At 36.9% G+C, this 24,967-nt stretch overlaps 1 protein-coding gene across 5 annotated transcripts; it reads left to right on the top strand.

Moving 5' to 3' along the window:
* Positions 1 to 1,139: 1,139 nt before the first annotated feature.
* LOC118275625 (C-1-tetrahydrofolate synthase, cytoplasmic-like) lies at positions 1,140 to 22,294 on the top strand. Of its 5 annotated transcripts, XM_050695415.1 has the most exons (16): positions 1,140 to 1,228; positions 1,546 to 1,602; positions 9,570 to 9,768; positions 13,602 to 13,738; positions 13,954 to 14,188; positions 14,315 to 14,426; positions 14,863 to 15,088; positions 15,350 to 15,523; positions 15,778 to 15,943; positions 16,167 to 16,470; positions 17,102 to 17,319; positions 17,576 to 17,786; positions 18,563 to 18,711; positions 19,157 to 19,260; positions 19,566 to 19,851; positions 21,959 to 22,294. In XM_050695415.1, the coding sequence occupies exons 2-16, from the start codon at positions 1,565 to 1,567 to the stop codon at positions 22,199 to 22,201; spliced, it is 2,802 nt and encodes a 933-aa protein (XP_050551372.1). In that variant the 5' UTR covers positions 1,140 to 1,228; positions 1,546 to 1,564; the 3' UTR covers positions 22,202 to 22,294. The 5 variants fall into 5 exon arrangements, with proteins under 5 accessions (XP_050551372.1, XP_035449544.2, XP_035449546.2 ...); XM_035593651.2 differs by lacking the exon at positions 1,140 to 1,228 and having other exon boundaries at positions 1,441 to 1,602; XM_035593653.2 differs by lacking the exons at positions 1,140 to 1,228; positions 1,546 to 1,602 and adding an exon at positions 6,091 to 6,232.
* The last annotated feature ends 2,673 nt before the right edge of the window (positions 22,295 to 24,967 follow it).

The following is a 24,967-nucleotide window of genomic DNA, read 5'->3' as shown; positions in this document are numbered from 1 at the left end:
ATAAAATAGGGGATGAAAGAAACCGATGCGGCTGAGACTGCAGGTATAGAGCTACTATGCCATAAAAAATGGTTTGATAAATTCCATTAATATTAATAATTATTCTAGTAAGCTAATTATCTCTAAAATTAGATTAAACGTGAATTTCCAGAATGGTAATGTATTTTTTTTGTTGAAGTTCTCTATTAACATTCTGTTTCAGAATACATCATTTTATAAATAAATGGCACTGACTAAATTATCATGGGTCTGACTCGTGATCAGTATTGCAATGAGTTAATAAGTAAATCACGTCAGTTGTCAGTGTGTGCGCGCTATGCAGTTTGAGGAAGTTGTTATAAGTCTGTTGACATGGCTATCGTTTACACATGTTAATTACATGACAAGTTAAATTATTCTGTACGGCTTAAAATATACGTTGGACAATTTTAATCAACAATAAGAATATAGTTTATCTTCTATGGTGATTCGATTAGTTTCGAGGCACGCCGGGGCCCTCTCAGTTACGTGCTGTATATTCATATTATTAAAAAACCTATTCATTTGGGTTAACACCCAGCTATATAAGGTGGTATCTGCCACGGCTTTAATAAGAGGTAGTGTAGTGTTTGAAGATTACAATAGTGAAGAAATTTCGTACCCCGGACCAATTATTTCAATTTGAGAACAAAAAGTAAAATAAACATTGACTCTACTGCACGAAGATGTTCACAAATACTCGCGATGCATCGCTTCGTCAATGAAAACAATCGTTTTCATTCGATAGAGACATTGAAAGAGAAAGCTCTTTTACAAACGCATAAGTATATTTTTGTATAAAAAAATTTTTACAATCAATAATTTATAATTACTACTGTAATCTACAAACACAACACTACCTCCCATTAAAGCCGTGGCAGATACATTTAGAACACCTTATATACCAAGGTATATACAATTATATGCACATAGCTATTGCATTTGCCTGTAACCAAGCTGGTTGCAACAGGATATTGCTGACGAGGGAGGTGTTAATCTCCTTATCACACAAAACTTCTTATCAGATTACATAGCACTTACTACTTCCAAACATACTTAATTATTATGTACATATATTCCACTTATATTTTCGAGCTCGCTCGTGTTCAAGTGTCATTTATTTACATATACTTTAAACAGCCGGTCAGCTCGTTATATAATAGAATTCAAGGTTTTTGAAATAATACATAGGCAACAAAACATATATTAGGTGAGTGAATGCATTTTATTAAGACGTTTAAAAAAATATCGATAATTAAAATTATTTTGCCGGTTTGTGACATCTCAAATTTGTAAATAGTTAATTAGGTGCTTGAGTTTACTTTAATAGTATAGAAAAACTCGCGGTTCAAAGTTCTAACCACGTGTTTATACCTGTACGACAGGTTTTTAATTCATTCCATGTCGTGCCGACGTCAGTAGGTCGAAAACTGTCGCCAAAGACAGCAAGGCGCGCGGCTATGTGTTTATAAATAATGTGTTGTTGTTTGTTCCGTTAATTGTTTGTTTATTTTGTTTTTGTTGTAGTTTAAGTTGAAGTGTAATCATGTGGGAGCCGCAGGGAAGCTTGGACCCCGTCTTAGAGTGAGTACAAATTATTTATTTTGTTAGTAATAAACTAACTTGTTAGAAAATTTGTTTGAATGAAGAAGATGAAGTTCAATTAAGAAACTATTAAAACGTTTAGAGATAAAAATATACTACGTTAGTTTTTCGTGATAAGATAATATGTTAATTTTATTGGATTTTAATTAACATGTTTCTTAATTTCTTACCTTTTTTTAAAAGTAACATCGAAGTCATAATAAAAATGCATGAAACTGTCTATACCTAATCGAATTATTTGCGTGTAAATTATAAGCGATTGTTTTCCTGACGTTATCGTATTATTTGCTAAGTAACTTCATAGACAAACACTAGCCTACGGCATACAGGAATAAATAAACAATATGACATAAATACTTACTTACTTACTAACATTAATTTAAAAGGCTAGTAACTTCTCGTAGATATCTCGTGTGCGGATGTCCAACTCTCACGCACAGTGCCAATTGCTTACCATCAGGTGATCCGCCTGTTCGTTTGCCCTCTACCCCATAAAATACTATGACTTAAGTATATGACAAATCGGGATAGAATGGTTCTTTTAAACTTCAGATTTAAATACGAACTAAAACCTGCTATTTTCATATCTGCACTGCCTAAAGCTTGACTTTTTTTTTAACGGGGGAATATCATCCAATGATTTCTTCCGCTTTGGGTGAGGCAAGAGGGAGTGCCAGACTCTTACTGACTAAAAACCCCCCGTTCCTACTCCTGCTTTTTGAGCCGAAGCCCCGGAATCCCGCTAGGCAGTCCGTAGCTTCGGGACCGAAAGCTTGATTGGGAGACAATGCCCAAGGCATTAAGACCGCCTTTACAGGTTTTTGTATGAAGTTAAATAAATAAACTGGTCCTTAATTGGCGGGCAAGTGAGTGCATTTGAACTTAAAAGTGGCTGCGCAGTTTAAGGTCTTCAGTTTCTAGATATAGTTAGTTAAGTACATACTAAGTTAAACAAATATTATGTTAGTTTTTGTAGAAATAAAATTTGGTATTGTTTCCAAATTTTGGCAGTTATTTAGGTAGTTTGGACACAGTTTGTGTACCTATGCGACTTTTTTATTTAAGCTGATATCTAATAGGTACATGAAATGCTTAAGTAAATATTTAGTTGAGTTACAGTTTCACGTGTTAAAATTCAATTTTAATATTTTAGGGGAAAGTGGGGTAAACGCGAACGCGGGGTAAACCCGAACCCAATAGTTTTAATATGTTAGAAAGATATAGCCGTATATCACTCGCCGGTAACTCAAAGATCACGCCACCACCAGTGCCAGTCAACGACACGGGAGACGCGGACGCACGTACTTTTCAAGGTATGTCAATTTTAATATTTTCAATGTTTTCGATGTAAGTTTTTGATAAATTGAACTTAGTGTAGCTTTATTTCTATTGAGAATAGTTATTTAACCTTTACATAGTGGGAAACTTACATACTAAACCATTCAAATGACAGTAACGTATTTGGTAAAAGTTTTATTACCTATAATATTTTTTCCATTTTATATTTTTCGACTCGGTGGGGTAAAGGCGAACGCTGCATGTCGGGTAATCTCGAACGTTCGGCATTACTCCTCTCTCCTTTTTTTGTTAGTTCCCTGTTCATATTTATTTTCCAACTAGCCACTAGCAAATAGGGTATTGTGTTTTCCAGTCTATATTGATTTCTTTGTGGCACTAAATTATGTTGTCGGGTGATTTTGATAATGCTAAACATTAAATAAATTGTTTCAGATGCCCCATAATTATAAAAGAAAAACTGAAACTAAATACAGTTTAGAGGATCTCAAAAAGGCTATAGTCGATGTTCAAACCAAGAAACTCAGCATTGGCAGAGCAGCAAATACTTGTGTTCCAAAAACTACAATTTGCCTTAGTAATGTTAGTACGTGATTACCCCACTTGGTGTTCGGCTTTACCCGACATCAGTTGGGTAAAACCGAACACTAAGGGTTTTATTTTCGGTCATTTTGTTATATTTTATTGAAAAAAATAATGATGTTGAGTAATAATACGTTAGCTAGATAAGTAAAGTTTATAATTCAATAATTAAAGAAACTCTGTGATTTGATTCCACTGTTTTATTTATATTTTCCCTTAGGTGTTCGTGTTTCCCCCACTTTCCCCTACGTAGGTAAGATGTTAATTTTAAATTACTTATGTAAATAAATACTAGATATGCAAAAAATCCGTGCAGTATGTGCGTTGTGCAGACGATCTTTAGCATACAATGGAAAGAATTTTTAAAATTAGTTAGGTAAGTACCTACCTAGGTAGCAAGTATATTAAAACTGAACTTTTCACACACAACACACCTCCCAGAACAAGACTTATGGATCACACTAGGAATTTTTCAGTACTGGAATCGAATATTATAAGACTAAATAAGTTACCAGATAAATTGCTACGCCCTAACAGGGTCATGTACTGTACTAGTAGATTACCTATGTATGTACATTATGCAACAAAAATATAATATATTATATGCATCGTCAGGCCTGTTATTCTGGGGTAGGCAGAGGTGGACATTACGGCTTGTAATGTTACTGCACAATGTACACCCACTTTTCACCATTAATGCTATAAGCCCCCTGCAATAAAATAATATATAACTTTATATGTAGCGCAAGAAGCAGTAGGACAACCGGCCTATTAGTCATGAAGAGACGCCTATGTTCCATCAGCTGTGGTCATCTAGTGGCTGATATGATATAGCCTATAATAAAAACAACATCAAGTTGGTTTAGTTGCGATCAGATCGCTATTTTGTACCATTTTAGAAGAATACACTAAACCGGAATGGAAGACGTGAATTGCAAAGTAAATAATATGCTTGTTTGAATAATAAATACAATTTGACAACGACGTAATACTTTGTTATGTTAGTTGAGACTTCACAGTCGCTAATTATCTACAATGCAGCGTACGATGCGATATGATGACTGCGAAATTTTCCATTTCAAATTCGAATAAAATGAATGAGAGTGGTAGGTATTTTATAGGTTCTTGACTTGCTACTATAAATGATATTGCATATCTAAAACCACAATTTAAATTAGTAAGTAGGTATAGGTAACGTTTTCGTCTTTTTCCTGTTGTCGCAGTACGTCCCTAATACCTACCTATTCGAGTACCTATAGTTTTTATTTCTCAAGTAAAGTTTATTAAACAGTTTTGTTTTTTATATGGGTTATAAATATCGGTCTTTAGATAATAAATTATTTAGCGCAAGTAGGTAGGTACCTATAATCTATCATTTACCTCTAGTTTCTGAGAAGAATAAGGTTAGGCAGTCTGGGATTCTTACCGCACTAAACCCATGTCTGTGGCCACCTTCAGCCCATATAACGGAACACATTTTTTGTGGGTGGAAAATCATTCAATGAATGTTTATTTCACATCTTTTAAAGATCATTTTAGAAATCATAATTTGATATTTACATTTCACCAGTTAAGTTTTGAGTGCCATGTAAAAATAAAAACAGCATATTAAGTTTATTGCCGCACACCGAGTACGATTTCTAATTTCACGTTATTTGGTACTCATTTTATTTCATAGCAAAACTAATTTATTTCTTGTCAAATGTGTGTTGCAATGACTTTGCAATTAACAATTAAAATATACGTAGTTGTGATAATGATTGTGCTTGTAGCTGTTTGTTATGTACAGTATGTAGGTATGTAGGTATATAACATCAGGCTATCTGCTACGTGCTTACGTTGTTGCCAAAATATAACAATATTGGGCTTGTACTTGTGACTTTGTTCGTAAAAAGAGTAGCATAAAAAATAGTTTGATATTCCTGATATTTTTAGGTATAATAATATGATTTAAAAGTAACCGCCTTGCTCAGAGACATTTAATGATTACTGAAACTATTCCTTAGTAATAATTTTGTCCTAAAATATGTTTTTAACAAAATGTTGCCCCACTCTAGGATATTCTCCTATATCGTAGGTGCGTTTACAAACATACAAGTTCACATACACATGATACCCAGACCCGAAACAACAATTTGTGGATAACACAAAGAGTTGCTCCGTGAGGGAACCGAACCCGATACCGATATGTTGCGCAGCAACCGCGTCAACCGTGCAGGCTAATATTAATTGTTAATGGACTGGGTTAAGTAATTATTAAATGACTCTCAGTACGACGGTAAGTAGGTTATTTCATACAACATTAATAAACAGGCCTAACATAACTTACGCTTTTCCGAGGGTTCCAACTTTCTCTGTATCAAATAACAAGCTGCTCTCACTTCTAACCATGTAATAACAGTCTACGATTTCTCTATGCAGTGAACTTGACTGGACGCAGTAAGTAAGCAAGCGGACAAACAGTCGTACAAAATCATCAATTTCTTTAGTACGGATGTCAAAAGTCATTTACCTCTAAGATTTAAAGAACTGATTCTATCCGCTTTTGTGCCAGATTTTAGTTTGAACCAGATTTTGTTTTCTGGTGTTTTTCGTCCATGTCGATGGGGTTATCAATGCATGCATGTTACGTTTTACGATATTCTTCAATTCGGAAGTCAGTTGGTTAGGGATCGAAGGAAGACGCGGTCAACAGCATGGAGTCTCCAATCACGGGCTTTGCAGTGGCTGAGTAATTATATTTTTGTTTCAAATTCATTAGTTATTAATTAATCATTAGATCTCTAAACAATTAATATTTTGCATGCATGATATATCATTAGCTTTCTCTATCCATATAATCTTCTTTTAACTGGCTGCGCAACGCAAAAGAGGTTTATTTTTTAGCGATTCTTTAACTTAGGTGTTCGTCAATAGCCTTTTTTTTCCTAAGTGTGGAAATCATCCAATGACTTCTCCTGCCTTGACCGAGGCGATAGGGAGTGTCAAACTCTTACTGTTAAAAACCACTCTGTTATTCTACTCCTGCCTTTGGAGCCGGAGCCCCGGTATCCCGCTAGGTAGTCCGCTGCACTTGATTAAAGTAGGACTTGAAATGTACCTGGGGAAAGTTAGGTCTCAGTCTACCTTTGCCTATTCTTTGATAAATCTTAATAATTATTTATTAGCACAATTACTACTTAGTTATTTTATCTTACCTATCATATTTTGAATTAGTTATGTTGTTTGCATTTATCGAATTTTATTATATACCTACTTACCTACGTCTTGTTCTTGGAGAACGGTCTTCTATGATTTTGGAATGAGATCAGTTAATGTCTTTGGGCACTACCGTTTTTGTTAAGAACCTAGAGATTTTTTATTACGATCGCTTATTATTATGGCTGCAAAAGAAAGGTACTTAACTATTAAATAGGATCATTGCATGACATCAATAACTTAAATTATAAGTACTACTACAAAGTTGCATCGTTGCATAACTGTACATACGCTTAGCGACACAACCTAGGCAGCTAGATACAGAGGCCAATAAATCCTAGATTAAGTTAGGTCATGCATACAGACAAAGGTCAATGTAACCGTTAATGAATTCGTGGTACGTTTTTATGATCTAAGACAGTACTGCTCATGCATTTTAAGTGTCAATAAACTATTATAATGCGGAGTGGATCTGAAGGTTATTTGCCTCGATACATCAATCATCAATCTTTTCTATAAAAAAAAAACATAACATTAAGCCATTTTCATAAAAGGTGTCGACAATTTTTTTTATTACGCGGGGAAAACCTTTAAAAGGCGCCTAGCTTTTTGGGGAGAAACTCTCAGCACCTGTAAGTTGCACCGGGTCCTCTTAAAGACATGCTTCGGAGCCCTAATGGTCCACCGCTTGTTACGGCACATCCCTAGGGAGATGTGTGTCCCATGAACCTCGCTGTTCAAATTGCACGTGACCACTGTACTACCGTCTTCCCCGACTTAGAGATAAATTAAAATCAAAGCGACAAAGCATAGTTGCATAACCTTTTTTTAAGGGAGGAAAATCATCCAATGGCTACTTACGCCTTGGGTGAGGCGAGACTGACACTCCCGTCAACCTCTTACTGACTAAAAACTACTCCGTTTCGAGCCGTAGCCCCGGTAGGTAGTCCGCAGCATACTTGCATAGAAAGCTTAATGGTAACTGATCATCGTAACCTTAGCACACCTTCAATACTAAGTACCTACGTTGCGCGTACGTTGAGCTAGTAGGAATCTGTTCCAGAAAATGATAGTGCAATCAAACAGGGAGTTGGAGTTGGCTGGAATTCTCATTTACGCAGCGACGTTACGTCAGTATTTCACACTGGTATTCTGTGATAAGTAGGGTGGTACTTCCCCGGTCGAGCCGGCCTAATCAAATCGTATGAGTAGCTACTCCTTTTCATCGGTCAAGTTCAAGTATGTTTTTAATGTGATGTAATAGCGAGAGGGCTTACTGTTAGACACCGTGCATAAAAAAATTCTGTTCCATATTATTATTGCCAATTTTGGAAATATTAATTGTGTTTGGTAGTCCTCGGGTGTAATAGATATTCAATAATGTGACAATAGGGTAGATGACTAATTTTTGTTTTAATGTCCGTCTTGTAGATTATTTTAAAACATTAGACACGTATTTTTTATTTTCTTACGTAAACAAATACTTTCGAAGATATATCGATTTGAAATATCGCGTGACGTCACTTCTAGGTACGTTTTATACGTAGAAATTATGTATTTACTCCCATTCCTCTTAAACTTTGATTTGTTTTATCTGAGTATTGTTATCTTAAATGACAAACTAAAGAAAATACATGTCTAATATTTTTTCATTACCTAAATGACGGACTAAATAGATATTTAATTTTCATACCCCGTATCCCTATTCTAACATAATAATTGCTTGTTCTTGCTAAACGATCACTGTATCTCTTATCTCACAATTATGACGCGGTCCCCATTTGAAACAAAAACAATGTGTTTGTTCTACAGCTGGTAAACAATTTTATGCTCAAATTGTCAATACTTATCATTAATATTTTTAAAGATAAATATAGTTATTAACTAATTCTAATATAACTATTAGACAGTTATTAGAAGGAGGTCGTAGTTTAGTTTTAATAGAAATACGTGCTCATGTTTTTGCTATTTTAAATTGATTGGAATAAAAAATATGTTTTTGTTAAGACGGTTGCCTGTTATACAAGTTGTTAGACGTTTATCTAACTCGACTGTAAGGTAGGAACTTGTGATTTGTCTTGCATGTCATAAATTGACGGATAATTATACCCACAATGCAATATTCTTACTTATTACGCGAGTAGGAAGATAGGTTACCGGCTCTTATACCGCTAAGTACATATATCTGCTGTATAATAGGATGAAAAATAAATAGTTTGATAATGTTAATGTGTGTTTTTTGCCTTTTAAACAATATTAGCTATCTGTTTCAATTTTAACAAAATAAAACTAGTTAGGTGTCAAAAGTTCATTTTTTTCTATATATTTGAAACCGATTTCATCCAATTTCGTTCAGTAATTTTAGATGTAACCAGATTTTGTTTTGTGGTATGTTCTATAAAGTCACTGGGGTTATCGGTTGGGGTTGAATGCATGCTTACGATGTTCGCCTCATCTGTTCTTTAGTCAGTCGATTAGGGGCCGAAGGAAGATACGGTCTACGAACAAAAAATGGCGAAACCAATTTCGGGAACTCAAGTGGCTAAGTAAAGATACTTTATAGATATATTTTTAGGGCTTTCTATTAAGTTAGCGTGTAGATAAAATTGCATGTTTTCATTCATTACTTTTACTTTCACCAATGTTGTGTTTTGAATCGTTTTAGTTGACATTGATTTTTTAGCCACGTCACGTAAATTTTCGATCCCTATCATAATCAATGCCATATTTCCTGTGTAAAAAAATATCTTGTATAATTAAGGTACCTATAGGTACTTAAATTGGCGTAATTTTTAAAGTTAATAAAAAAATACTTAATTTTAGTTGTTAATGATGCCGGCCGGTTTTTAATGTATCCTCTTCATCATCAGATCTATCGAGAATGAGCTTCGTGACCAAGTGGCTGAGGCTCGGTCGCGCTGGGCTGGCTTCGAGCCACGGCTGGCCATCGTGCAGGTGGGAGGCCGGGAGGACTCCAATGTCTACATCAGGATGAAGCTGAGGGCTGCAGAAAACATCGGCATCACTGCTGAGCACATCCAGCTGCCCAGGGACATCACTGAGACTGAGGTAAGACTATAAAAATATTATTTTTGTACAAATAAAACATACTTATCGAATTTAATCATAACTTTCGTGAGATATACTAAATTAATTATTATGAAATAGAAATATATTTATTTGCTCCAAAACATGGTATACAAAGATCTTACAATTTAAATGGGATTCACATGTTTTGCTTAAATTATAAGCATGCAAATATTTAAAATTATCACAGAAATGTGAGTTTGTATCTATGGTAATACAACATGCAAAATTCTGCTGCTATGTTATCGGTTTATTCACGTAACTGTTTGACGAGGAACTCGACTAGTTTCAAGCCATGCTAGAGGCTCATAATCATGAGCAGCATTCCGCGACAATCGTCGCGTCGTCTGTCTAAACTAAACTAGTCGAGTTACTCGTCAAACAGTTACGTGAGTAAGCCGATAACATAATAATTAATATATCGAATTGTTTCTAAACACAAAACTTGAGAACGGTTTACAACAATTGGCTAATATTTTTTGTCGAAGTTACGCGGAGGTTTTATAAAAAAAGCGGTTCAGGTAGTTAAAGAAGGGTATAAATCGAAGATCGGGTGTTGTTACCCAGAACCTGCTCGGTTCCATTATTTCAGTAGGTAACCCAAAATAAGCTAGGTAGAAATAAACTAGAAGATTATACTATTATTATATTGTAAAGTCGTTGAACATAAGAAGTTCCCTTGATGCACCTATTCTGCTTTTAACCCGCCTGTCTAGTTGTCATTCAAGAGGGTTATGTTCAGCAGTGGACGCCAGAAGATATGAGGCCCAACATCTAAATTAAAAAGTATCATTATTGTTATGGACTTCATTCAACATTTAAATAAATTAAATCAGTATTCTTGTAACTGTAAGACCTATTTAATAAAATTTTCGGCCCCTTGTAAATAATGTATAGCAATGGATTGTAGAGAGTAAATTTGAAATGTTATATTTGGCAGGCGCACATGTGTATTGTTGCTCGGTTTTTGTACTGTGGTGTTTTGTCACAGACAAATAGGGATGATGACGGGGTATGAAAATTAAAAATCTATTTAGTCCGTGAGTTAGGTAATGAAAAAATATTAGACGCGTATTTTCTTATTTTGTTGTGTAAGATAATAATACGAAGACAAAACGGATCAAACTTTAGGAGTGGGATACATAATTTCTAAGTATAAAATGTTCTTGAAGTGACGTCACCCGATATTTCAAATCCATATTATATCTTCGAAAGTATTTGTGTCCGTAAGAAATTAAAAATAAAACGTGTCTAACGTTTTAAAATAATCTACAAGACGGATATTAAATAAATAATAGTCATCTACCCAATACTAGAAAGTTGGCACAATACATATTTGTAGTTCTCTACTGACGACTTCAGCAGTGACTCCTTACCGGCCGCTAAACAAAAATTTATTTATATGACGTAGCTCCTAAACTAACCCCTTGTACTGTCAGGTGTCACTTAGGTATACGAGTAGGTTGGTTGTAACAAAAATAACGTTAAAGGTTACCTATCTTAGTTTAACGGTTTCTTTAAATTAAGGAAAGGTATATATACAAGCATGTAAAGGTAATAAACTACTTGTGTTGGCCTGGAGGTTTAAGACGTCCACTTCTTATGCATGAGGGTACAGGTTCGATACTCTTTCGGAGTTATACATATGTATTTTCTAAAATTATTGAGACATCATAAACGATGAAGGAAAACATCGTAAGGAAACCTGAACTTATTATTTCTAATTATAAGTTTGAAATCACAAATCCGTGTTGAGGAAGCACGATGATAAATGCTTAAAGCCTTTCCGTGTGAGGTCTTTGGTCAGAAGTGGCCACGTAGAAGCTATACTTACCTATGTAGTCTAATACAATAATTAATGGATAAATAAAGAACCCCCACGTAAGCGGTGGACTTGTTCGTCCATCGCTCCACAGTCCACCTTGACCTCCATGACATAAGATAATACGTATCATTCATGTTTATAACAATCTGTTTACTGTTTTCTTCGCATGATGTAACAAATATAATAAATCACATGATGCTGTACAATCTTCGTTTTTAATTATTATTCTTGTTTATAAGTTATATACACTTTCGTTTGATAACATCTGCGTGAATGATTTAATGGATCATTCTTCTATAGTACAAAAAATAAATAAAAGAATGTGTTGCGCAAAGGAGAACAGCGAATTCTTTTTTTGTTGGGGTTATTTTTATAATAACTATCGTGAGACATACTAAATTGACCAAAAAATCACGGTTTACTCACGTCAATTAATGGAGAAAAGCTCTACTAGTTTCGAGTCACAGAGGGACTCTTCATCATGAGCAGCGTGCGCAGACGCGGCGACGTGCTTTTCTCCATTAATTTACATGAGTATACCGTGACTTCTTTAGTTAATTTTGTTGGGTTTGTTATTGTTTGAAAAAGCTTCTTACATAAGAAAAACGTGGAACTAGATTGCCGAGCGCTTTAAACTTCTAAAAGTTATGTTGTCTTTTGTTTCAATAATTCTACAATTAAGCATCATAAACGATATCTCGCGTCATCATCAATCATCATTGTTGTCTAATCTCATATGCTTTGCAAGCAGCAGACAAATTCCCCCTCCACCCCCGTTTGCCTACTAAGGCGCGGCCAATTAGTTCCGCATGCTCTAATAATACCGTCAGATACCAGAATGGGTAATGAAATGTTTCAGAATTATAAAAGGATTGCCTCCTGCAATGTGACTAATAAGAGTAGGTACTTACCATGTTTATATCCGTCTCTCTTTTTTATCAAGGTTATTATATTTTTAATTAATAAATTATTTTATATGTTTTTTTTTATTAAGGAAAATACTTTTAGGCGGAAAGACTAGGATGTGTCATTAGCCTCTTGTAATAAGTTGGACTGTGTCCTCTACCTAAGGTCGAAATTATTAAACGATCTTCGATAAATTTTTGACTTAATTAGAGGCGGTATGGAGTTTTTAGTCGGTGGTCGCGACCAACAAATGCGGCTGCCGGGCAAGGGGTCTCAGGTTCGATTCCTGGGTCGGGCAAAGTATTACTTGGCCTTTATCGGTTTTTTGACGACAAGTAAATGGAGCTCCTGTCCCAAACCCGTGACCAAATAGTCTAGGGTTTTGGACTAAGTAAATGGACAACAGACGTACAATGAGGTATAAATAGCTTTCTGGTGGGAAACGGTCATCATCGTATAAATAATGTATGATGTCAAATATTTCATAATACATAAGAATTTCATTGTCTTGTCGTTTGTTTAGACTACATGGTTCCACACTGCATAGCGCCCGTTGTCTTTACTCTCGACCTCTTGTCCAGATAGATTTCGAAAAACTGAACGTAAACTCAGTAATTTACGAACTGTGGGAGAGCCATGCCTCAACACCAATGGACCGGCAGAACCGGATTGATACCAAGTTTTCACAGAAAACCGACGTGAAACAGCGCTTACGTTGTATTTCGTCATGTGAGTGACGTTACCAGAAATCCAATTACCTCACCCCCAATGTCCCAAATCCCAGAATCCCCAACCATCTTCAAATTCCTAATCCTCAAAAGCCGGCAACGCACTAGTGGCTTCGCTGATTGCTTACCATCAGGTGATACATCAGCTCGTTTAGGTTTATCCCATAAAAAAAAATATGCACCCGATTCGAATATCAAACCTTTGTTCGGCACACTCTCGGCCACTCGATCAACGAGGCGAGGAGAGGAGAGGATTTATTATCTAATACTAAAGCAAAAATTCGGCCAACCTCCATCTGTGAACACATACTTATTTAAATAAATTCCATTAATCAACGTATTTCTTCTCCCTTCAGCTGCTGGCCAAGATCACCAGCCTGAACGAGTCCCCGTATGTGCACGGTATCATCGTGCAGATGCCCCTGGACTCTGTGCATCCGATCGACTCTCACGCTATCACTGATGCCGTCTCCCCCGACAAGGATGTGGATGGGTAAGTGTGATAGAAGAAACTATCTACAAGAGTGAGAAGAATGTTGGTTGCTTGTTATACATATAAGCATCAAGAGTAACCCTTACCTGAACACTAATTGTTGTGTAGAACAGAAATTAGCTGAAAATTTAAAAGTTTCAAACCGATTATTCTTTTTTAGTGATTTTATGACCAAAAGGTCTTTTGTTAACTTAATTTCTTTTCATCTTCCTCAGATTGAACACAATAAACGAGGGGCGCGTAGCCGTGGGCGACTTGTCTGGCTTCATTCCCTGCACGCCAGCTGGTTGCGTGGAACTGATCAAACGTACTGGCGTCACCATCGCCGGCAAGAACGTCGTGGTGCTGGGCCGTAGCCGCATCGTCGGTACTCCAGTCTCCGAACTGCTGAAGTGGGAACATGCCACCGTCACCGTCTGCCACTCCAAGACCAAGAACTTGAGTGAAATTGTATGTTAGATGTTACAATAATCTATCAAAAGAATCTTTAAAGATTCTGCCATTATCAGTTTGTCTTCTGTATCAATTTTGCACCAACGAGACACATTTGTAAATATTTTCTTCGTGTATTCACAGACCAAGACTGCCGACATTTTGGTGGTAGCTATCGGTAGGGGCGAGATGGTTCGCGGCTCCTGGATCAAACCTGGTGCTGTAGTCATCGACTGCGGTATCAATCCAATCTCTGGTGAGTCATCCTTCAACATTATAAATTCCTTAGAAACAGAACAATGGAAAAGACGGGAAAAGTTCAGAAACAATTTTAAAATATTGATGTTAGTAGGAAATGTGCAATATGAATGACAATAGACGGAACAGGCGTTGGAAACAAAACATTGGCGACGATGTGCCGACTGCAGTGCTGCCCGGCTCGGCCCAACGCCGCACGGTGATAAGCTACTGTACAAACAATTCGAATTATTACTGCAATGACGACTTGTTTCGTTGTGATTTATTACCAGAAAATTGGATATTTTTGATAAGAGTTTATTTATTGAAGAGAATTTTGCGAAACGTGATTAGACGTGGTCTTTTAGGAGTGAGATACCGTGAAGAACCAATTAGAGCTAAAACAAATAGAGTGATTGATTAAGAAAGTAAACTATTGCTGATTTGTTGGATAGATCCCTCGAAGAAGAGTGGCCAGCGCTTGGTGGGTGACGTGGCTTATGAGGAGGCGGTGCAGGTGGCGTCCCACGTGACGCCAGTGCCCGGAGGTGTGGGCCCCATGACCGTGGCCATGCTCATGCGCAACACAGTGCAGGCCGCGCGCCGACAGCTCGACCGCTTGCTGGCCCCCACGTGGCCACTCCGGCCACTCCGCATCACGCCGCTGTCACCGCCACCCAGGTATTTTTCCGACAGCCAAGTGTTTAGTCAATCAATCTAGTTAAATCTAAAAAGTTGTTTAAGTACGTAAGTAAAATTATTGCTGCAGAGAGCCAAAATGCTGGAGAACAGAACATTCAGGGTAGAAAACATAAATTACGTTGGCCTTCACAATCGTTTATGCTCAATTACTTTTTTCCAAAAATGAGAGGACAATGTAGTTGAAGAATCATTTCTTAATAGTCTTCAGAAATAGAAGTCAATACCTAATTTCTTTTACAGTGACATTGTGATTGCCCGTTCTCAAAAGCCCAAGGACATAAGTGAGTTGGCGCATGAGATCGGTCTGTTCTCCAACGAAGTGTCGCAGTATGGACGCACCAAGGCCAAGATCTCTCTGTCAGTGCTCGACAGGATGAGGAACCAACAAGGCGGAAAGTACATCGTGGTTGCTGGGTGAGCACGAACATGTATTCTTAGAATTTCATAAGGAAATGTTGTAGAATTTTACAAGGAAATGTACAAATTATAGGTGCAGTAAAATATTATCCAAAGACTGTAATTAGCTTCCAAATGGAAGAATGAAGATGGAAGGATGAAGCTGAACTACTATTGCTGCAATCAATCTAAACATTGTTTTGTTTTGTGTCGCTTGATAGAAAATGATTGTTTTTTTCTTCTTTTTTTATCAAATACATTTCCTTTCACAGAATTACACCAACTCCTCTGGGCGAGGGAAAGAGTACAACCCTCTTGGGACTGGTGCAAGCGTTGTCAGCACACCGTGGTCGCAACTCGTTCGCTGTGATGCGTCAGCCCAGCCAGGGACCTACCTTCGGAGTCAAAGGAGGTGCCGCCGGTGGTGGTTATTCACAAGTAAGTAGTTTTTGATATTAAACATTATTGGCAATGTAAGATGTGAAGAACTGAAAGTCGAGTTAAATAGTGAACTGATCTCAATACCAATGACTGGTATGATGAAAATCAGAGAACAAAGAGTGAAAATCCTTATTAGTCTGTCATTTCTGTAGTCGTATTGATAAAAATAAATTTCTGTCCTGTCGGTAAAAATCTGACGAACGTGTTTGAATCTCCACAGGTCATTCCCATGGAAGAGTTCAATCTTCACTTAACAGGAGACATCCACGCAGTGACTGCTGCCAACAACCTGCTCGCTGCCCAAATGGACGCGAGGATCTTCCACGAACTGACCCAGAAGGACGGCCCACTGTTCGACAGACTTGTACCCAAGATCAAAGGAGTCAGGAAATTCTCCCCTATCCAACTTAGGAGGCTGAAGAGGCTGGGCATCACGAAGACAGACCCTGACACCCTGACAGAAGGAGAGAAGTCCAAATTCGCTCGTTTGAACATTGACACCTCGAAAATTATGTGGAACAGAGGTAATTTTGTACATACCACTAGTATCATTGGATGGTATGTTCATACCACTAGTATCAAATAAGTATAAATTTAATTGTTCAAAGTACTTTGTAGTAGGTATATAGTAGTTCCCAAAATTGTTGTCTATATGTATACAAGGCACACGTGTTCAGCACGTTCGTAATCGTTTGTGCTATCAATAGTTTTGACCTCAATGAACGAATGTCAGAAAAATCCACATGAATTCAAGCAATTATGATGCTTATGTAAAGTGAATCGAGAATATTATTCACTGTGTACTCATGGTAAGTAATGTATGGTAATTAAAAGTCTGAAAACCCAACTCATTAATTAATATGAAACAAACCATGACAATACAATTAACAATGATGAATGGAGCGCCAGACGCGATGCAGAATGAGAAATAATTGAAAATGGAGACAAGACACATTGAACGTTCAAATTAAACGTTTCGCTGAATTTAACACCAATTGCCTTAGGTATATGATCAGTTATGGCGACTTCTATTGGTTCAAGCAATTATTGGCTATTGGAAATTTCATCAGTGACACTTTTACTATAGATCAGGATCATAAACTCCCATGGTACCACATTGATCAAATAGAAATTACCTCCAATTTTTCTTTGCAGTTGTGGACTTAAACGACAGATACCTTCGTAAGATCACCGTAGGACAGTCCCCTACAGAGAAAGGATTCACAAGAGAGACCGCCTTCGATATCTCCGTAGCTTCGGAGATCATGGCCATCCTTGCTCTGGGCAGGGATGTAGAGGACATCAAGGAAAGACTAGCCAACATGGTGGTAGCCCTCGACAAGAGTGGCAATCCTGTCACCGCTGATGACTTGGTACGTTTCGAGAAAATTTCTACTTTAAGACCTTGAGTTTAGAGTTCTATATAGCTTTTTGGATGAAATTGGAGTACGGTTTTCGTGACGTAATAACAAGTTTTGGTGTCGTTTCCAAAGTTTTAATTTAATTTGAAAGTCCTTAATATGTTTGGGATGATACTATGACCTTGACTATGAGCTTAAGTTCTTGAAAGATTTATTTTTGATGGAGCAACAAACCGTAACTTCCACTTTTCTCGTTTCACGTTAACAGGGCATGACAGGAGCACTTCTGGTTCTCTTACGTGATGCATTCGAGCCGACTCTGATGCAGTCCCTGGAGGGTACTCCAGTGCTTGTCCACACTGGTCCATTCGCTAACATTGCCCACGGCTGCTCATCCATCCTGGCTGACAAGATCGCCATGAAGCTGGCTGGAGAGAACGGATATGTTGCTACTGAAGCTGGTTTTGGATCTGATATTGGTGAGATTACATTGGTATTCTTTCCTACGATTATGAGAGTGACAATATTTATGAGAGCGACAACTGGATTTATAGGCTTTTTCCCATAGTGGACTTAGTGTAGGTACATTTGACTGCCAATAAAAAACTGTTGAAGGCAAATCCTCCGCTAACGTCGGTCACCGGTGACCATCAGGGCGTTCAATGTGTTAATAAACAGAAGGAAAATTGACCAGGAAAAACCCACAGAAAGTTATATCAACTGCAAAGGTGATCTATGTACTGAGTTTAGAAACAAAGATAAGGAGAATTAAACCACAAACCTTGAACAAATTCTTAGAAATATTTCAGATCGACTGTGGTTAAAGGTAGTTTACAATTCACAATTCTTCGAAGTTGTGTCTTACCTGTATCTATTTAGCGGTCGTTCTCAAAAAAGTGACACAGGTTGAAAAAAATTGTGAATTTTAAAAAATGTTCCGGATATCCTTTTTGGATAGAATTGGCAGTGTTTTACTCGAACTAGGTATATTAATTAATGAAAGGGAAGTAGATTTACAGGAAATTTTATGGAATAGAACATAATGCAATTATGCAAAATCAATGTTTTAAAATAATATAAACTAACAAAAAGAAAGTCAAGGGAAAGACCAGTAAGCCTAATAAAAATACTCGTATCCTCTAAAAACTGACCGATAGGTTACTGCGCCACTGAGGACAGAAAAGAGTTGGACTTTTAGAGGGCTGGTCATTTTGACACCGTTGGATATTTTGACTCTAAACGCTTTGACGTTTAGGTATGGAGAAGTTCTTCGATATCAAGTGCCGTGCGAGTGGTGACACACCTCACTGCGCCGTCATCGTATCTACAGTACGTGCCCTGAAGATGCACGGTGGTGGGCCCCCAGTGTCCGCTGGTATGCCGCTCAATGATGTCTACGTACAGGTAATAAAATTGACAATAACTCTATTAATCAATAGTTAAATACTCCTCCGTTAAGGTAGGTACAGACTAATGATACATCATAATTCAATGTACCGTATCATACTTCCTTTCATGGTATGCTCACTGATCCGTGTATTCAATACGAATCTTTATGTGTTGTGGCCTTGCGTGGCCCCTTTGTATTCGACCTAAAAAAGGAATGTATGAAAATAAAAGATACAGAGAAAATTAGGGATAGATTCAAAATATTATTTTTCCTATGGCAGCATTGGCTATGTTTTAATCGCCAGGAAATTCAAATTTAACGACCCATAAACCTATGTATTTGCTCTCAGCTGCGATTTCAAGGTCATACTACGAATCTTGTGATTACGACATTTATGAGCGAACCGTTTGATGACGGAGTTATTTTTAAATGATTAATGTCACATTGGAATGCTTTCAGGAAAATCTGGAACTTCTTAGCAAAGGTCTTTGCAACTTGGGCAAACACATAAGCAATGGAAACAAGTTCGGTGTCCCAGTTGTGGTTGCCATCAACAAACATGGGTAAGTAATATCTACATTCAAGGAACTAATTGATATGCAGCATGAATGAAAACAAAAAACTAAATTATTCACCATTTGTAGACTAGTCTAGTGATAGACGTATTTAGGTCTAATACATTATTCATTAACACGTCGCCACTTTTGTTCCTGACTAACCACATTCTATTAATGTTATAATGTAAGCACTTAAGCAAAAGGCTAAGTGCTTATACATATTTTCGCTTAAAATGTATGTTGGCAAGATTTGGTCGTTGTCTCAAGTACGAGTATATTGGTTCAAAACCCGTCACTATCAATTCTTACAGCAATGACACGCCCGCTGAGCTGAACCTGGTGAAAGAATTCGCAGTTAAGAATGGAGCATTCAGAGCAGTGCTGTGCGACCACTGGGCCAAGGGTGGTCTTGGAGCCCTGGAGTTGGCAGACGCTGTCATTGAGGCCTGTGACTCCAAATCCAAGTTCGATTTCTTGTACCCACTGCAGCTGTCCATCCAAGAGAAGATTCAGATCATTGCCAAGGAGATGTATGGAGCTGGACAAGTCGAATACACTGATGAAGTTCTCGAGAAGATCAAAACGTTTACAGATATGGTACGTCAGATGTTTTTAAGTGTTTTATCATTGGTTCCGTTACGATAGAGAACAGCGTATATCAGCCGTGCGTAGCGGGATTTCCATGGGTTTATGATCCCATTATTTAGGGAAATCAAGGAATGAGAAATACATTATTTTCTGATAAACATTTTAATGGGTATTCCCACCCAGCCTAATAAAAATAACAGATGTCCGCCTGCCCTTCACCACGCCGTCACATGTTTTCAGATAAATAGCTGGCAACAGCAACCTGTGTGTGTAATGTTACGATATGACAAATTATTTACGTGTATTACCTACGAGATGTAACATTATTCTTCAAGTGATAGGCAAACGCGAGCATTTTTCGATCTTTATGTTGCATGTCTCGTATTTTTCATTATTTACTCGCGAATAAAAATAGCGATCTATTATCGAGCGATAATCTAATATCGAGATCCTGTTTGCTACTAATTTAATTATGGACTATATGAGTCAACAACAACGCAATTACTTCATCTAAATTGATAGACTTCGACGAATTAAATCGAACATTGTAGGAACTAGTAGGTATGGTACATTACTAACAATTTACAATAACTAGAACTACTAAATGATTATTACGAACTTTAGTTTGGGTTTACCCCAGTGTTTTTCAGCTTCAATTAGCTACTTATCTTATCTTATAATATATCGTACCAAGACAAAGTCTATCTAAATGTGATCTTGTGCTGTGTGTACGTAAAAAATACCTGAGCCAGTCACAATTGAATGATCTTTTACCTTTTGTTTTTTGCCCCACCCTGCGTTTTTCTTGTGTCGTGAGTCGTGAGTGTAACCACAAACACATTATTCTACCTAAAATAAATTAAACATAAAGTGAAGATTATTGTTTAGATTTACATTAGGTCTAGCTAGGTTATTAGTTAGTCGTCTATATAGTTATTATGTCATAGTGACCTGGTGGTTAAAGACGGCTGCTTCTTATGAGACTGCGGGTCCGAAACCTACCAACAGCAAGTACCAATGTGACTTTTTCCGAGTTATATGTACTTTCTAAGATTATTTTGACACCAATGACAAACGGTAAAGGAAAACATCGTGAGGAAACCTGAGTTTATCTTCTATAGTATAAAAATTTGTCGGGTTTTCCTTCCTGACGCTATAACTCCAGAACATATAAACAAATTTAACTGGTTTTGCATTCGTAGAAAAGGTCTCGAACTTCAGGAAGTTTATAGCAAAAAAAATTTAGGAAATTTTCAAGCGAAAAGCAGGAAAACTGGGATAATGATTGGTGGCGAAATGGAGTTGACCGGGTTTGCTAGTTATATCTAATTATAAGTTTGGAATCGCCATTTGGTGGTGAAGCCGTGGTAATTAATGGTTGACCATTTTAATTAGACTTTTTTATTTTTCAGTTGAATTAATGTTGTTGATCAAAGGCTTCTTCTCACTGTACTTATAGGCTGATGATGTGATGTGGTAAATAGTTATGTTTTATTCAGGTACCTAAGTTTACAAAAGTGTTCCTGAAAAAAATGTGTAGTGTAATTTACCAGAAGCAAAAACAAAGTTTTTGAACCCAATTATCCATCACGAGTAGGACGTGGCCAGAATTCCCTGGGTCCAATTTGGTGTAGTTGTTTTCAATTTATCGATATTTAAAGTGGGCAGAACCCATAAAATGATTCCGCTCGTACAAACAAATTTAGAGCACAGTCTTCAGACTCTATATTTAGCTCGATTGATGTGTTTACCATGTGTGCTCTAGAGGTTTTTAAAATTGCGTTGATATATGATGTATGAAGCTGGGTTTTTCATGCTGATTTTTCTTCGTGAATCAACATTTTTCGAAGATACTATAGTTTCATTTTTATGTAGTCTATATTCGACTGCACGTGTTGTGCTTGAGTAACGTGTCACGAGTTCGGTTATTGGGTTTCAAGAGCGTGATGTGTTTTTGAGCTTGTATGTTTATAAACCCACCCACGACACAGAAGAAAATCTCAGTGTACTGAGAATCAATGTTCTATGACAAATCCACAGCACAGCTATCTACGTACCAACTCCTTGAAAGCTACTTCACGTTACCGTACCTCATATTTTAACTTTTTAATTACAGGGTTACGACAAATTCCCGATCTGTATGGCCAAGACATCGAACTCGTTGACTGGAGACCCAGCTGTAAAAGGAGCGCCTACTGGATTCACGCTGAAAATAAACGGTATTTTTGCCTCCGTCGGTGCCGGCTTCGTTGTCCCAATGGTGGGAGAAATCTCCAAAATGCCTGGTCTTCCCACTAGACCTAGCATTTACGACATAGACCTCAACACGAAGACAGGAGAAATCGAAGGCCTTTTCTAAACTAAATGTCTGATTCACAACGGAACACTCTATGTATAAAATGTTAAGATTTATTTTTATATAATCAATGTTAATAAAATATCTTATTTTTAATCTTGGTGTTTTTTAAGTTCGTTAATTAACACACACTGCTATTACTACACTATTACCATTATTATTTTAAAATGAGATCATTTTTTTTTATGTCTGGTAAAATACATTTCAAGGTGCGTTAGCAGTTATCTTGTTTGACTCTAAAATAAATGGCAAAAGATTGAAAAAATACCGATCGCTTTATAAATAATTCAGACTTCAAAATGTACCAAGTAATACTGTAGTTTGCATTTAAAATCGTCTGACCTCATTATGCAGGTATGTTGTTTGAACACCCAAGAAGCAGCAGTAATAAGTTTACTTGTACCGCTACATACAGGTGTACACTTTAGACAAATATCGAGAACTAATTCAAACTATACAGAGGATGTTAACTAAAAATCCTCGGCGACGCAAGGTCGCGCAGCCTACTGCGACTTCGCCGCGTCTGCGCACGCTGCTCATGACGAAGAGTCCTTCTGTGAATCGAAACTAGTAGAGCTTTACTCCACTATTTTACGTGAGTAAACCGTGAATTTTAGTTAATTTTGAATGTCTCACGATAGTTATTATAAAAATATACAGGCTGTCCCAAAACTCAACGTATAATTTAACGACGTAATTAGCCTTCTTATGATGGCTCAGGAAAGCACAAGGACACAAAATATTTTAATTTTTGAAAAAATCGACCACTCTTGTAATCAGACACTTTTTCAAACATTTAAATTTTTTATAATAGTAACTTGAATAGTTAATTATTATGTTATCGGCTTACTCATGTAACTATTTGACGAGAAACTCGACTAGTTTCAAGCCATGCTAGAGGCTCATATTCATGAGTAGCATTCCGCGAGTCGTCGCGCTGCTACTGGCGACTCGAGTTTCGCGCCCATCGCGGCCTCTGCCTGGAATCACAGGCACTTTCAAATACTCATCGAAATAAGTCGTCGTCCGAACTGAACCAGAGACTGTACATACTTTTTTACACTGCGTTGGGATAAAGTGGAGAGAAAGTAAAAATCTTAGCAAAAGGAGAATGCTCAAAAAAAACCCAGGCCCGGCGCAAACTATACGTATCCAGTATAAATGAGTAATGAAATGCTATATAGGTACCATCATCGTAAACGATGGCTAAATGTTAGAAATTGATATTTATTTTTTAGCATGGATTAATTTTTATCATTGTTTTGATTTATGAAACTTAGTAATATCTCTTTATTTTATTGAGATAATACGCTTCGTATACGCCGTGAGCATCAATCACAGATCACCCCCTCATCAATACAGCGTGATATAAGACGTTTTATATAGTAGAGGTAGTGGGAGAAATGCAATTGGCGAATATTATTGTTCATGCATACATGGGAAAAGGACGCTAGGTTGTTGTGCCCATGTGATGTCCATCATATATACTACCTTGGGTGGACATGGCACCAAGATGAAGAAAAATAAATAGCAATTTCCTACATTTAGCCATCGTTTTCGACGATGGTAACTACTTACTGATAAACTGAGATACAAATCGTTTGCGCCGGGCCTGGGTATTTTCCCCATACTTCGTTGAGCATTCTCCTTTGTTAAAATTTATTTTTAACTGACGTTTCTGAAAAAAATTACCTTTATTTTCAGTTTTAAGAGATAGTAGCAGATAGCAGCATTATACAGAGTATATAATTATTTATATTAAACATGTTGTTGACGTCATTTATTCAAAATGGTTTACGCGCATAAATAAATCCACCAAATAAGTGCAAACAAGTGTGTCATTTAGGTATCAGGTGATATAGGAAAACAACACCGAAAAAGGATTGCATATCCTTTATTTGAGAATAGAACGAATACTCATCGTCGAATAACACATGACGTTAACTCCTGCTTACAAAAATAAAAATAATGCTTACAAAAAGGAATACCTTTTTATTATAACTTTTATGAGACATACGTAATTTGTTATTTGTATACGTGAGTAAACCGATAACATAATAATTAATGTAGTACCTATAAACAGTTTTTCGAAAATACAAAACAGCACGCGCTTGTGAATCACCCATTAGTTGTGATACATAACTATGTATGCTCGTAGTTGTAGTATGTAACTACATACGTGGTGTGGGCGCATTCCAGGTAGAAACTACATACGAAAATTTACCGGAAAACATTTCTTTTTTTTACACGTAATTTTTGTCGAAAATACCCAATAACATTGCCCGAGCTGGGACCAGAATCTGGAACAGCGTGTCGAATGACTGTTAAGGTTTAGCAATTTTGAGCAGAAAAGAAATCAAACGTCTTTCACTTTATATATACGAATATTTATTTTAACACTTTATGTACAAAACGAATATAGGCGGGCTTAATACCAAATGGCATTCTCTACCAGCCAACCGCAGGGTGGTGCAGAGAAGTGTTACAGGGGGTTTGAAAATTAATACGTTGTATGGAAGTGAGTTCCCAATATACATATCAAAGTTATAAACAAACACTCATAATACACCGTGTTAGGTAACAATTAGGTAATACCTATGTAACTGTGGCGCGTAACTGCCTCCATTGTTATAATATAACCGAGCTAAGATATTATGGCAGCAGTTCAAGGACAACAATAATAAAATTGAAACGCAGTTGCTTAGCGAAAAAGATTCGTCACAAGATTTAAAGCGTTATTATCTACTTCTTATTGTTTTGATATAGATA

Source organism: Spodoptera frugiperda, chromosome 8 (genome assembly GCF_023101765.2).
Source record: "Spodoptera frugiperda isolate SF20-4 chromosome 8, AGI-APGP_CSIRO_Sfru_2.0, whole genome shotgun sequence".
NCBI classification, from domain to species: domain Eukaryota; kingdom Metazoa; phylum Arthropoda; class Insecta; order Lepidoptera; family Noctuidae; genus Spodoptera; species Spodoptera frugiperda.
The sequence above is the reverse complement of the archived record's forward strand: the minus strand, read 5'-3'. Positions and strand labels throughout refer to the sequence as shown.